Source organism: Anoplopoma fimbria, chromosome 17, assembly GCF_027596085.1.
Source record: "Anoplopoma fimbria isolate UVic2021 breed Golden Eagle Sablefish chromosome 17, Afim_UVic_2022, whole genome shotgun sequence".
Taxonomy (NCBI): Eukaryota; Metazoa; Chordata; class Actinopteri; order Perciformes; family Anoplopomatidae; genus Anoplopoma; species Anoplopoma fimbria.
In genome coordinates, this window is record NC_072465.1 from 30,418,859 (window position 1) to 30,434,899 (window position 16,041).

Here is a 16,041-nt window from a genome sequence, read left to right on the forward strand (position 1 = left end):
GTCTGATGTGACTTTTAATTTAACTAATGTTAATAATACTCAGACGTGTTCAGGGTTAAATCTAGAAAAGAGAAGCTTTATTGATTGTGACTACAGCCCTCAGTGATGATTAACCATCTTAACTTCCCTTTTTGTTTTAAACCTCTTTCCTCTTCAGTCCTCACACTAACAGACAGTCAGGATTTTGGTATTAAAATGTAATATTTGGAGTGGTAACAACACTTGTTTCTTTTTATTCAAATGTTCTATTCTAGTGTAGAAAACCAGACAAACAATCTGCTATAAATACATCACATTAACAACAGAAGAGATCAGGTATAAACAGAGCGCTGATGGTGAGGTTGCTTATGTCTAATAATATCTACAGAACATGATTACTTCTAGTTTACAAACATGGTGTGTCCGTCAGAACACCAGATCTTTACATCTCTTGGATTTATCCTGAATGTAGATAATGAACCAGAAGTCCTGGTGTGTTTTATGTTTCATGACAGAAGATGTGATGTTGTTGATCAGAATATGATCCGGTACCAGCAGCTCTCAGATGAAGGTCCTCCTCACGACGACCGGCTGACATTCCACCGAGGCTTTATGTGAAGGACACGTTGCTCCGTTGGGTTCTGATGTGCCCTCCTCCTCCTCTTCCTCACTCTGCTCTTCTTCCTCCGTCCCGTTGGCTGTGATGAAGATGTGATCACTTCCTGGAGAGGAGCTGGTTCTCCAGCTGCTCCAGACGAGCCATCACCCCCGACAGTAGACACGTGATTAAGGAACATGTTTCATGAATGCAGTCATGTTTAATGTGAATTATGATTCCTCTCTGAATTCTGTTTCTGCACAGATTGCAAGTCATCTTCTTTAAAAGAAAATGTTTTATTGTTGCTAAGCAAACACAGAATGAGTGCTCACATTAGCTTAACAAACCATGAGCTACACGCTACCTAACAGTTAATAGTACTGTTAAAGTTAATGAAAGCAACTAACTCAAAATCTCATGTAGCAAACTAAACTAATCATGTTAAAACTGGAGGCGTTCCTGTTAAAACTGGATTATTAAAACTTATTATTATTATTATTATTATTATTATTAGGAATATTATATGTTAGAAAAAACTAAATATTTGTTGCATGTAAACGTAGTCAGTGTTTGGTTTGTCCTCTTTGGGCTTCTGTAGAAACATGGAGGACTCTGTATGTAGATACAAAGAGCTCATTCTGAGGTAACAAAAGCACAAAGATTCTTAGTTTCAGCTGATTATACACTACAGAACACATACCTCTTTATATTATATTCATATCTGCAGATAGATAAATGTTTCAAACTGTGTATCTCTACAGCTGCTCATAGAGAGGAACCTACAGAGGAACTTTGTCCGTTTGTTCCTGTTTGAACGTGTTCCTCACCTCGGATCCACATTGCAAACTGATAATCAGATAATATGTTTTATTGTTGTTTAAATGAAGATGAATGTTTTAAAGAAGGATATGTTTCTGTGTGAGCTGCTCCAGGCTGCTCATGGTGGCCTGCTGGAACTCCACCAGACTCTCACAGGCACACGGGTCCTTCACCTCGATCTCACCCTGACTCTCCGCTGCAGAAACACGGTACAGACACACAGACACACACAGCAGTCAACACGTTATGTCTTTCAGGCATTAGTTCATAAAATATAACATGATGCATTGCTGCAGTTTGAACTAGGACCGACTAAAAACCATCAAAACAAGTTAAACCTGATTGAACACCTTTTTACATCTGTTTATCTTTGATTCTTAATTTATTCTCTCTGGTATGATGTTTGGTTATTGCTGTCATGTTCTTCTGTCAGCAGATGGCGCCAGAGAGCCAAAGAGCAGGACATCATGACATCATGAGGTCACGACATCATGAGGTCATGACATCATGACATCAGGACATCATGACAGTTTTTACATTACGTTGATCAAGCCGCCTTATTTCTGTCAATTTACAAACCAAACATTTTTTATAAATCATGATAGATGTTAAGAACATCGTCAGTCTTTAATGAAAAAATCTTTATCTGCCCATTGACAAGTATATCTATCCATTATATACAGTAAACACATAACACACATAACACGTTCCGCCCTGTTAAAGGGACGGTTCAGAATGAGTTCATCCTCCATAGTCAGTGTGTGACAGACAGGAGAACCAGCACCGGAGCAGCAAAACCTATTTTAAAACTTAAACTTACTCATTTAAGTTTAAAAGTTTAAATAATAGTAATAGTAATTTGTCCGCCCCACATCGCCTTCTTTATTTCATAGGTCATGTGATTCATAGGTCCTTTTTTCATAGGTCATGTGACCGGCATTTCTCTGTGATTTGTACTTGTATTTTATTTTATTTTACACGTTTTGGCATCAATTATTAATAAAAGTTTTGACAGCATTTTGAAGCAAATTCAGGAGACACTTCCACACCTAGAGGTCTTTGTGAGTATTAATAGGCCTGTATAATATAGTAATATGTATGATATTGAATGTAAATATCATACAGTACTGCGCAGTAGACTATCTGCAGCAGCGCGGTGGTAAAGTAGTCCCTCATGGGTCTGGTACCTGGACACACGTTGAGTTTGAGGTTCTCTCCGATGGTGCTGATGGCCGTGAAGTCGCTGGTGTAGTAGAAATGTTTCTCCACAGGCTCCGAGGCGATCTCACGGAGCTCGTCCTCCACAGCTTTCCCGACGCCCACCGCGTACATGGTGATACCTGCCAACGCACACACACACACACCTGTAACGGGGGTCTGCAGAAGCCGGACCGCGGACCTGGTTCTGGGTCTTACCGGCTTCTTTGGCCTTCTTGGCGAACTCGGTGATGTCGTCCTGCGAGCGTCCGTCCGTGAACACCAGGCCGATGCGGGGGATGTTGCGGCCGGCGGGTCGAGCGCCCTCGGCCTCTGAGAAGCTGTTCTCCACCAAGTGTTTCAGGGCCAGACCCGTCATGGTGCCTTTCTCCATGTAGTCCACCTAGACCAAGACACCAACAACAGCTGAGAGGTCAGGGTCAGGGTCAGGGTCAGTTAACCCCACGTCGCTGGCTGAGATTGTGCTGCTGCAGGAATCCTCCGGGTTCTGATTCAGATTGAGAGGGTCGGCTGTGGGAGACTCACCTCTGGTCTCTACACTGAATGTTCAGAAGCTTTAATGCTCCTCACTTTATGCTCATCATCAGCTAAAAACAAACCAAAACCAAACCGGCTTCACCTTCATGACGGCAGCTTTGATCTCCTCAGCGGTGTGGTACATGTTCAGAGGGAACTCAGTCCGGACCCGACTGGAGTACTGGACCAGACCCACTCTGGTTCCGTGAGTCGACACGTCCAGAGAGTCCACCACCTGGAGGAGGAGGAGGAGGAGGAGGAGGAGGAGGAGGAGGAGGAGGAGGAGGAACAGGAGGAGAGGAGGAGAGGGAGGAGGAGGAGGAGGAGGAGAGGAACAGGAGGAGAGGGAGGAGGAGGAAGAGGAGAAGGAGTAGGAGAAGTAGGAGGAGGAGGAGGAGGATGAGGAGGAGAGGGGGAGAGGAGGAGGAGGAGGAGGAGGAGGAGGAGGAGGAGGAGGAGGAGGAGGAGGAAGAGGAGAAGGAGGAGGAGGGGGGCTTCAACTGTTATGTTTGTGTAAACGTAAATATTTTTTTCACAACCAGTGAACAGAAGTGACCATATATGGAGTGAGGAGGAGTGACGTAGAGACGCCGTATACGTCTCTGGTGTGGACCTGTCAATCAGTGTGTAGCCCCGCCCTAAAGCATCCCCTGCTTTATGGTCTGTTTGACTCTAAATGGAGCATCATTTACTAAATGAACATCATGCTGTATTGAAGAAGACTTGAAACTAGAGATTGAGACCATAAACTCATGTTTACAATGTTTACTGAGGGAATAAATCAAGAGAGAAGTAGAGTCATTTTCTCATAGACTTCTATACAACCAGAGGAGTCGCCCCCTGGTGGACAGCAGAGAGAATGCAGCTTTAACATGAAGCTTTGTCTTCACTCTACAGAACTTGGTGGTCTGTGACTGATACTTTTCTTTAATATATTATGGAGCATCATGTTATCACTATTGATCAGCTGGTGATCCATCGATCTGTGATCAGAACTGTTCTGTGAGGAACCTGCTTGTTCTTGCAGAAACATGATCAGATGTGTTGAATTATATCTGGTTGTTGTTAAATACATAATGAGTTTTTATGAGAAGACGTCCTACCTGGTTCACAAACTTCTTGACCAGCTCAAAGTTTTGTGGGCGAACGCTCTTGGAGCCGTCGATCAGAAGAACCAGGTCGATGTTTGCAGACTTACAGGCTGAAAGAGAGAAACTCATGTTTGTATCTGAATATCTTTATAGATATTATTTATGGAACAGATTCCTTCATCTTCTACATGTACGTGACATGAACTCAAATAAGGGTTTGATCAAAAAGTCGGCCGATTACTGACAGAAATTAGAGTTAATAAGATTTTATTTTCCAGCTGTAAAATATTATTTTACAACAAAATCTGCCAGATCAAAAATATTTACTGTACGTGATAAATGTATGGGGCTGCACATTTTGATATTGTTATAACTTTGTTTTATTTGTACAGTTGAGCTTATCAGTCCCTTTTTTTTATCTGACAAAATTCTTATATTATATATTAAAGAATATATCTCCATAACTGCCACTAGACTTGTATGAAGGAAAAGTACTCAAACACACTGAGACCTGAGTTGTCATGGTAACAACCGATGAGTTTTCTGCACCAGTCGGATCAGCAGCCTGTTAGTTTGAATCTCTAAAGGATGATCAGTCTTCTCTCTGAGTGATGAGTTTTATAAGAACACTTAATCTGTGCTGTTAAACAAAGGTCAGATGATTTTAAATATCATTTATATTTATCTAAATCATATTTATTAGGTTTGTTGTACCGATGTGACGTCCTGGTACAGAGGAGGTCTTGTGTGTTCAGAATGTGTGATTTGTGTTTTGGGCTGTACATAATGAACTGAAGTGATTTCTTTTATTGAGGTGGAGGACTCACTTCCACAGCTCTTGCCGTCGTCCTGCAGCAGCCGTCCCTCCGGACAGACGCAGTAGAAGGATCCTGGAGCGCTGACACACTGATGCTCACAGCCGTGCTCCACAGTGTTACACAGGTCCATGTCTGCAGACACACACACAGCACACACACAGCACACACACAGCACACACACAGCACACACTCATTAAACACACAGCACACACTGTCGTTACTGTTTATCTTTACTTAAACCTGAGATTTCAGACTTTTCTCAGCCCATAGAGCTCCAGAGAGTTTACAGAGGCAGCTGGTCCTCCTCAGTTTACCCTGAAGATCTGCAGACCTCACTGACAACAACATGAAGTAACTTAAACATCAGAACAGAACCAGAGAGACGTTCACTGACTCGTGCAGCTCTTCTTGTCTTTGTTCAGTTTGAATCCTTTGTTGCAGTCGCAGCTGAAGACGCCCGGAGCGCTGAGACAGATCTGTTCACAGTCGTGTTTCCCCTCAGCACACAGGTCGATGGCTGCATAACACACACACACACACACACACACACACACACACACACACACACACACACACACACACACACACACACACACACACACACACACACACACACACACACACACACAGAGTGATTTTCATGATACAGTGGAACATCTCTCTTTGTGTCTGGGTGCGTTTGGTTCTCCGTGTCTTTAAGATGATGGTGTTTTATTATAAATATGCTGCTAATATAGGCTGCAGAGATGAAATACAGTATTTCACTGATTAGTTCAAAGAGAACTCTCTTTAATCTTTATGTATTAATCTCCTATTTATGCACATTACTGATTTTGCTTCTTCCCCGGAATCCTTGTGCTTTCTCGCCTCGCAGGTTTCCATGAATCGGGGTTCTATCTGGACCGTGGTCGTGCCTCCTGCTGTGACCCGGCTGACACCCACTACTACTACCACTATTATTATCATTATTATTATTATTAGTCACATTACTAATACTATTCCCTATATCATTCTTTTAAATTCTACTATAGTCTTAATGTTTCCTTGGTTACTCTGCTTACTACTGTGATTATATGAATCATTTATGTCATAAACACTGAATGTGTTGTATCTGTTATGTGTTCATTATGTATCTCTGTTATCCTGGAGAAGGATCTGTTCATTCTGGTCAAGGACAGAGGATGACATCAGAGGATGTGACTGACAGGACAGAGGATGTGAGGGTGTAAGGACAGAGGATGTGAGGGTGTAAGGACAGATGGATGTGAGGGTGTAAGGACAGAGGATAAGGACAGAGGATGTGTGAAGGACAGAGGATGTGTAAGGACAGAGGATGTGAGGGTCTAAGGACAGAGGAGGTGAGGGTGTAAGGACAGAGGATGTGGACAGGGATCTAAGGACAGAGGAGGTGAGGGTGTAAGGACAGAGGATGTGAGGGTGTAAGGACAGAGGATGTCTCATGTGTACAGATTGTAAAGCCCTCTGAGGAAAATTTGTATTTGTGATTTTGGGCATAAACTGAACTGAATTGAAGACTTCAAACGGCTTCTTTATCCTGAACAACAGTCCAAAGACCCAAAAGGATTTAATTTACAGAGACAGGAAACACGAGCAGCAACTATTTCTACTGACTGATTATCAAAATACAGACTGAACTGCTGCTACAGGATGGAAGCTTTTATTGGGAGTGTGTGGTGTGTGTGTGTGTGTGTGTGTGTGTGTGTGTGTGTGTGTGTGTGTGTGTGTGTGTGTGTGTGTGTGTGTGTGTGTGTGTGTGTGTGTGTGTGTGTGTGTGTGTGTGTGTGTGTGTGTGACTAACGTGAGCAGCTCTTCTTGTCTTTGTTCAGTTTGAATCCTTTGTTGCAGTCGCAGCTGAAGACGCCCGGAGCGCTGAGACAGATCTGTTCACAGTCGTGTTTCCCCTCAGCACACAGGTCGATGGCTGCAGAACACACACACACACACACACACACACACACACACACAGTTAAAGAGTGTGTGTGTGTGTGTGTGTGTGTGTGTGTGTGTGTGTGTGTGTGTGTGTGTGTGTGTGTGTGTGTGTGTGTGTGTGTTGAGGACAACTTATTTCTCTGGTTAAATATATTCATCATGGTGTTAGAGGACCAGAGTAAATGTTAAATATTAATGTCCATCCATTGATTTGATTATTTAACAACAATAAATCTGTGATATTCTCTTTCACTGATTTGGATTCCTTTGTAATTATTGGTATAAATCTCTGAGGAACCTGATCAAAATGATATTTCCTCTGGTTCATCATTTAAGACATATGTTCTTGCATTATAGCTGCAGGTTGAATGATAATCTCGAGGAGAAGGAGCATAATGGAGCGCTGGATGATTTGTTCAGATTTGGAAGGCGAGAATACATGACTGTAAATCTAAATCTCAACAAAGCTTCATTTAAGATTCACAACTGGAGATAGAAATATTTCAAAACGATTCAGAACCAATGACACATTAAAATGTGCAATGTGTTCTTTTTAGTTCTGTGGTTGTTTGGAGAATGAAACGAGTGAAAAGGCTCCGTGAAGAGCGCCGGTTCATTATCCATCATCCTCTTCAGACCAACCCTCCTCTGCTTAGTGAAGCTGAACTCATGCATGTGTGTGAGCGGCTCCACCAGGAAGCTTCTCCTCGTGATGACCTCTGACCCTCGGCCCGGTGTCTGTGTCTGTGTCGTCAGCAGTGAGTTCGCTCTCATGCACGGTCACTACTCACCCTGGCAGCTCTTGCCGTCGTCCTGCAGCCTGTATCCATGGTTACAGCGGCAGTGATAGCCACTGAGCACGCTCACACACTCGTGATCACAACTGTGGTTCCCAAACGAACAGTAGTCGATCACTGAGGAGAGAGGCAGCGAGGCGTGAGCACAGAGCAGCAGCTTCATGTGAGGGCCACGCCCACGTTCCTCCTGACTCATCACTGAACATCTGAGCTGATGACACCTTCTCTCTTTTGTTTGACAATCAGCTTTTCATCTTAATAGACTCATAATTCAGTGTTTTTACATAATGCTCTTCTCGTAAAACTGATTTCAAACTGAAGGAACATAAAGAGACAAACAGGAGGAACGTGGTGCAAAAACCCACACTGATCTTCATGAGTCGGCAGAGAAATCATGAGTCGGCAGAGAAATCATGAGTCAGCAGAGAAATCATGAGTCAGCAGAGAAATCATGAGTCAGCAGAGAAATCATGAGTCAGCAGAAAAATCATGAATCAGCAGAGAAATCATGAGTCAGCAGAGAAATTATGAATCAGCAGAGAAATCATGAATCAGCAGAGAAATCATGAATCAGCAGAAAAATCATGAATCAGCAGAGAAATTGAGTCGGCAGAGAAATCATGAATCGGCAGAGAAATCATGAATCAGCAGAATCAGCAGAGAAATCATGAGTCAGCAGAGAAATTATGAATCAGCAGAGAAATCATGAATCAGCAGAGAAATCATGAGTCAGCAGAGAAATCATGAGTCAGCAGAGAAATCATGAGTCAGCAGAGAAATCATGAGTCAGCAGAGAAATCATGAGTCAGCAGAGAAATCAAGAGTCAGCAGCTTGTGAGGCTCTGAATCCAGTTCAGACCAGATGAACGTGAATTCAAGCCGAACACATTTCTTAACGTAAAGCCAGGAGCTTTCAGCAGGAACTACCAGATGTGTGTGTGTGTGTGTGTGTGTGTGTGTGTGTGTGTGTGTGTGTGTGTGTGTGTGTGTGTGTGTGTGTGTGTGTGTGTGCGTAACTAACTTGAGCAGCTCTTCTTGTCCTCGTTCAGTTTGAATCCTTTGTTGCAGTCGCAGCTGAAAGAACCAGGTGAGCTGATGCAGATCTGTTCACAGTCGTGTTTCTCCTCAGCACACAGGTCGATGGCTGCATAACACACACACACACACACACACACACACACACACACACACACACACACACACACACACACACACACACACACACACACACACACACACACACATTGATCATCATTGATTGCGGATGGATGAATACTTTCACTTGTTGCATGCAGCATCTTCATTCCTGTGTTTGATGAGTCGTTGTTCTTTGTTTCCTGTCAGGATGAATTCAGCTTCCATCACCTCTGCGTCATGTGACATTTATTCTGTTAACGGTAGAGAGTCCTCCTCTATCTTAATGTTCTCTGGAGCATTGTGGATTTAAAATGGGTCGATAGATTTAGAAGCTTTTCTGTGTTTTAAAGACGGCTCTAGTTGTGGACAGTAGTGTGGGTTTCTGTTTCTCGTCCCTCAGCTGTCTGTGTAGCTCTTTAGTTCCTGGGCGTGACCTTTCTGTTACCTGCACAGGTTTTCCCGTCGTCATTCAGAGAGTATCCGGGCAGACAGAGGCAGTGGAAGGAACCCGGGAGCTCTCACAGACGTGCTCACAGCCGTGGTCCGACTCCAGACACAGGTCCATACCTGCAGAGAGGATTCACAGTCCAGTATGAAGATATGAAGGTCTTAAAGCCACAGAAAACGTATTTACTCATTCAGCTTCTTGGTTCTACATGAATTCACAAGTTTCTGCCAGAAGTTTTGGTGATTTCACATGAGAGTTCTGTATTTGTGTTCCTCTCGCTGATGTTTTAGCATTAAACTCTTGATAAATAATAACTAACAATGTTTTTACTTCATCTAAACTTTAATTGTTACTCATTTAGTCTCAAAGCAGCAGAACCAGAGATATCGTCTTCTTCCTTGTCAAAACCTGCCGCCTACGTTACCCACAATGCAACTGTACCACCAGCAGTTGGGTTTGAGACTCAGGTGTGTTATGCACCTCGCAGCTGATGTGTCAGCTGCAGCTACAGACGTCTCACTTCTCTCAAACTTTCTAACTTGTAGTCTAAAACCAACGCCGACTCAAGTGACATCACATGAGGACATTGATCTGACGTTGATGTTTAAAAGAGTTTAATGTTGAAGAAAAAACTTCATTTGATTTGAACCAAGTGGTTTGGGGCATCGACTGATGCTGAGTGAGTTTATTACTGAACCAAACATCTGCTGTCATATTTCTTTAATTGATTGCTTTATTTATTCTTTCATATTCATTCACAGTCTTGAACTTCATCTCTGGGCCTTTACTCTCTTTTTCCATCTCCCACTGAGGAAACAGTCCGCTGTAGAATAACAGCAGCTCGGGGAAATATCTTGTTCTTAAAGGATTTGTGGAGGCGGTTATGAAAAAGTATTATGTTCTAGACATTCACTGTTTTTTTTACGACACAAAGAATCAGGTGTTTCCCCGGATGAAAACAGCAGTGGGACATTTAGATGTCAGACCTGGCTGCAGGTTTAGAGGTGACTTCAAATAAAAGTAATCCAGATTCCAGATTTAACAAAAATATGAAGTCAAATCCAAAAACAATGACTGGTCTCATAAGTCAGGTATTTTAGGAGTGTTATGTTTTATCTCTATTTAATGAAGATTTCACATTCCAGTAAAATTACATTTTCTACAATATTTGCTCATTTCACATTCTCTCATAAAACTACAAATAAAAGAATCCTCATCCAAAACGAGTCAAAGTGAACGTCCAGACAAACGTCATTGTTTCTTTTTATGTGGATGACCTTGTTGTATTTCTTTATAGATATCCGTATATACATAATTAGACATCTTAGGTTTCTACAGACCAGAACCAGTCCAGTCTTACCACAGAGCTTGTCCTGGAACTGCAGTCCAAACTGGTGAATGAGGTCGAAGGACTCCACCAGGAAGACGTGGTCCTCGAAGGGCGGGGACGCCATGGCCCTCAGCGACGCCATGTCGGCTCTGGCCACGCCCACGGCGTAGATCTCCAGGCCTTTCTCTCTGGCCTCGGCCGCCACCTCTGCCACGCGGTCCTGAGGACGTCCGTCCGTCACGATCACGACCACGTTGGGGACCTGAGGGACGGATCAGAGCTCAGGTGACGTCGTGAGGGCGGGGGGGTAAGTTCATGGAAAGACTGTTTCACAGAGCTCTTCTGATCTATTGAACTGTTTCTACATCAAACAGAATGTAAAACGATATATAGGTCTCATCTCACAAAACAAAGACAATAAAGCTAAGCTAAACGGATCATGTGATCTGCCGCATGTGTTCGCTGCACTTATTGTATTCGTATTTGTTTACTGCACTTATCCTATTCGTAGTAGTTTGTAGCACTTATTATATTCGTATTAGTCTGTTGCAATTATTGTTCTCGTAGTAATCTGCCTCTGCACTATACTTTTGCTCTGGTTTATGCTTTAAGATGCTTGTTTAAGAAAGGAGATGCACTGATGACTTCTGGTGACTAGTAGTTCTCTTGAATACCTATGTTGAACACACTTCCTGTAAGTCGCTTTGGATAAAAGCGTCTGCTAAATGACTGTAATGTAATGTAATGTAATGTAATGTAATGTGTGCGTGAGTTCGTGTGTGAGTTCGTGTCTGTCCACTGACAAACTGCATCATATTCCTCTGGTGGTTGCAGTGAGTCTCACTTCCTCAGATCACCTTTCATCACCTGTTTCATTCTGACACTGGCTGCTGACTCCTCTCTCACTACTCTTAACGGCCCCTAGGGGCCACTGGAGATCACACAGCTGAGAGCATCACCGACCTCCAGACGCTCCTCTGAGACCGGAGACAGTGGAGGGAAACAGTTTCTCACTTTTATTGTTTCATATGGTGTGTTCGGCTAACCGCTAACCGCTAACTGCTAACCGCTAACAGAACTACCACTAAGCTGCTGCTACACGTCGACAGCTTGCTGAGTTCATTTAGTTTTGTTAACATTCTGTGACGTGTCTAATATGACGACTTGTTCTTGAGTTTGAATGAAGTGTGTTTGATGACGGCCTACAGCCCGTTAGCGTTAGCATGTTGCATGTTTTATTCATTCAATCACACAAAACAGCAGTGTTTGTTTCAGACACACCTCTCTACTGGGTGATCCTTTCTCGTCAGTGGTTTAAGAGGGAATCCTATTAACTGTGACACGGCTGAACGGCATGCTGGGTAAAGCTCGTCCTCTGTTGACGTTGGTGGGAGCTTTTGAACCCAGATGATGCGTTTACTGCCTTCGTGCTGCTGTGGTAAGTTGTTTGTATTCTGCTCTCACTCGTCCTGAAGGGTCTACTCTGACTCTGGTAGCTGTGTGTGATGACCTCAGAGGAGTTGAACTACGGACCAGAACAGTAGCTTGTTACCTTGGGCCTGTCTCCCTCCTCGGCGGTGAAAGCTGAGTTCATCACGTATTTGATGGCGAGTCCCGTCATGGTTCCCTGAGCCAGCGGGATGATCTGATTGATGCCTTTCACCATGGCGTCCAGCTGAGCGTGGCTCTTCAGGGAGAACTCACTGCGGACCTGGAGACAAGAGAGGAGCGAGGCGGCGGGTTTCATCATCATCATCCTCATCATCACCTCCATCACTACACAGATGAAGAATGAATGAAGAACAGGACGTGGATGAGGATCTGGCGGCTCCAAACCTGGCTGGAGTACTGAACCACTCCCACTCTGGTGGCGTTGAGGCCGATGTCCAGCGTGCTGAGGATGTCGATCATGAACTTCCTCATGGTCTCAAACTCGTGAGGCCTCACGCTGCGGGAGCTGTCGATGAGGAAGACCAGATCCACCGGACCGGACTTACATTTCTGCTCCGGACCTGAGAGGAGAAGGAAAACGCTCAACGGGGAGGAAGGAAACGGAAAGTCTTCCTCTAAAAATGTGATTTAAGGATGAGAGGTGAGGACTCAATTATAAAATAAGAATCAAAGAAAACAGTGAAGATGTTGAGCCGGTTGATTTCTCTGTGGTGTTTATGATTGTTTTCATTAAACACCTTTATCTTAGTTAAATATCTCACTACAATAAAATACACACACTTCTATGGGAAATACATTTGACCTTATAAAGATCCAACCTCCCTTCATATCACATGAAACACAATTATTAAGAAAAAAACAACATAGTACTTCACTCTTAATCATTTTAATCTTAATCAAATAAGTCTAGTCTCCTTATTAAATACAACATTCTCTTTGTGAAGTTTGTTTTATATTAAAGGACATCAGCCTCACTGTTGGTCCTTCATCATCATCATCATCATCATCACACTGTAGTTTATTCTGACTTAATCACATATACAAATACTCCACATGTGGATTCATCCTCCGCTGAAAATAGTCCCCAACAAAGTCACTACTTCCTGTTTGTTTGATTAAAAACTACAGTGAATCTACAGATTTGTGGTTTTGAGGATTAAAGTCTTCAGTAGGAACCAATGAGACAGAGACAGGAAGTCAGACAGGAAGTCAGACAGTGTTGTTTAGAGACGGACCACCATGTTATAAACATGTACATATAAACACTAAATATTTGTTGCTCTACAATCTACAATCAATTTAGATAAAACTAGAGTTTGCAGAACATTTTTTTAAAGGCAGCCCGTTCAGGATGTGTGGTCACACACACACACACACACACACACACACACACACACACACACACACACACACACACACACACACACACACAGGCCTGGAGGAGAGAGTTCAGCTGGTAAATAATGTGAAAGTCAAGACCTGAACTGCTGCTTTATTCCACAAACCACACACACACACACACACACACACACACACACACACACACACACACACACACACACACACACACACATGCATCAGAGAAAGTGAGAGCCGACCCATTCATTCATCTGTTTGAATAACGTGGCAGCTTCACTTTGTGAACAAAGTTTCTCTTTGTTAGTGTGTGTGTGTGTGTGTGTGTGTGAGTGTGTGTGTGTGTGTGTGTGTGTGTGTGTGTGTGTGTGTGAGTGTGTGTGTGTGTGTGTGTGTGTGTGTGTGTGTGTGTGTGTGTGTGTGTGGTTTGTGGAATAAAGCAGCAGTTCAGGTCTTGACTTTCACATTATTTACCAGCTGAACTCTCTCCTCCAGGCCTCCAGACTCCTGCTTTAGTCGTTGGTCTTCAGTCCGAGGTGAGTCCGTGAGTTGAGGAGAAATGTTTGATTCATGCACATCCAGGATTTCTGCACAAAGACTTCAGGTGAACGTTGCAGCAGAAGAGACTCGGTGTCAGGGAGACGTGTGGGATTGTTGTGGAATCTGTCTTCGGTTTCAAACGGACATGAACACCTTCTAAAATATGTCCTCCTCATAGTCTGCTCAAATCAATCAAGTCAAGCTTCAGCTGCAGACCTGAACCAGATCCAAAGGTCTGATCCATCCCAGAACCAGTAGTCATGAGGAGAGTCAGGATTCTGACGTTTCAAGTCAATTATAAAGACGCATGTGACGGCAGTGGAGATAAAGTCTGAATATAGGAATGAAATATAATAACATCTATTTGTGTTAGAAAGCTTGTTGTGATGATTTTAAAAAGGTCAGCAGCAAAGAAAGTTGCTTTTAAAATAGTTGTGTCATCTTATAAAGAAAAAGAAAATCGTCCAGTTCTGTGGTGTCGGCTCAGAATATCTATAAACAGATTCTACATATGAATCTTCAGGAACGGGACCAGATCTTCTTCTCAGAAGTGTTCTGGTTTCTGTTTGTAGTCTGAGTCGTATCGACCAATCAGGTGAAAGCAGGGTTAGGGTAGTCTGTTTACCTGCATTAGGTTGAATGCAGGTAAACAGAGAAGAAGAAGAAGAAGAGGCATGGGGTCGTTTTACGTTAATCTGTCTGTAAACGTGAATATTAATGAATATTCATTTTATTAGACATGTAAACAGATCATTAGGAATAAGAGCTAAACCAGAATATTTGGTGAATGTAAACTTCAGTGGAGATTAAAAGAGGAGAAGGTTTGTCTGAAATGTAACCTGGAACCCACCGCCTGTCGTCTGACGATTATTTAGATTTTTAGTGTTTTTTAAACTGTCTGAGTGTGAAGTGATCTGGTGGAACACATCGTCTCCTGTCTCACATCTCAATAACCGACACAGAGAAAGTCTTGGACCAGATATCTAGACCTGGACCTGGATTTCAGGACTTATGTTCCCGTCGGAGGAAACATCAGCGTTCTCTTTATGTTTCTCACAGCGTCGGCAGACTGACCTGCTTTGGGCCTGGCAGCGGCGAGGACGGCCAGAGTCAGCAGGACGAAGCCACACTGATGTCTCATCTTCATCATCATCATTCTCATCTAACGGATGGAGGCTGGAACTGGATCGACCTGTGAGGACCGAGACAGAGAGGAAGCAGAGAGGAAGCAGAGAGGAAGCAGAGAGGAAGCAGAGAGGAAACAGAGAGGAAACAGAGAGGAAACAGAGAGGAAGCAGAGAGGAAGCAGAGAGGAAACAGAGAGGAAGCAGAGAGGAAGCAGAGAGGAAGCAGAGAGGAAGCAGAGAGGAAACAGAGAGGAGGAAACAGAGAGGAAGCAGAGAGGAAGCAGAGAGGAAGCAGAGAGGAAGCAGAGAGGAAGCAGAGAGGAAGCAGAGAGGAAACAGAGAGGAAGCAGAGAGGAAACAGAGAGGAAGCAGAGAGGAAGCAGAGAGGAAACAGAGAGGAAGCAGAGAGGAAGCAGAGAGGAAACAGAGGTTCTTGTTATAGAGATGTGGGACAGCGAGGTCAAACAGGGAGCTTTTATCAGACACACATAGAAACAAATAAACATAAAGCCTTAGAGTGAGTTATTGTTATAATCAGCTTTGTGTCAGAGATCAATCTGCTGGATGAGGTTTCATCCTAACGTTGAGGTTGGATCAATCTTTACAAACAGCTCTGAGTAAACTCTCCTCTTCATCATGAGGAGGACGGGCCGGTCCACTTCCACACGGAACACCTGCTTCCTGCTTCCTGCTTCCTATGACAGTCACATGACCGTGTATTTTTTTTGTGCCAAAGCCTAACCAGACCTGAACCATGTGGTTTACTTCTGATGCTGATTTTTAGCAGTTTTGTCAAATGATGTCATCGTGACAGTGGTGTATTTTCTGTTCTGGAGGCTTTTTAGTTGTTTCATTTGGAGGAACT

The 16,041-nt window shown here is 43.4% G+C and overlaps 1 protein-coding gene across 1 annotated transcript; it reads right to left on the minus strand.

Annotated features, from left to right (window-relative positions):
- Nucleotides 1–694: 694 nt before the first annotated feature.
- On the minus strand, nt 695–15,205 carry LOC129105967 (matrilin-4-like). Its single transcript, XM_054617253.1, is given in 17 exon segments — nt 695–753; nt 1,488–1,592; nt 2,584–2,736; nt 2,813–2,996; nt 3,234–3,365; nt 4,234–4,331; nt 5,049–5,171; nt 5,434–5,556; nt 6,859–6,981; nt 7,781–7,903; nt 8,808–8,930; nt 9,369–9,437; nt 9,440–9,490; nt 10,732–10,963; nt 12,254–12,412; nt 12,538–12,713; nt 15,124–15,205. Coding segments are annotated over 17 exon segments (2,115 nt in total).
- Nucleotides 15,206–16,041: the final 836 nt, after the last annotated feature.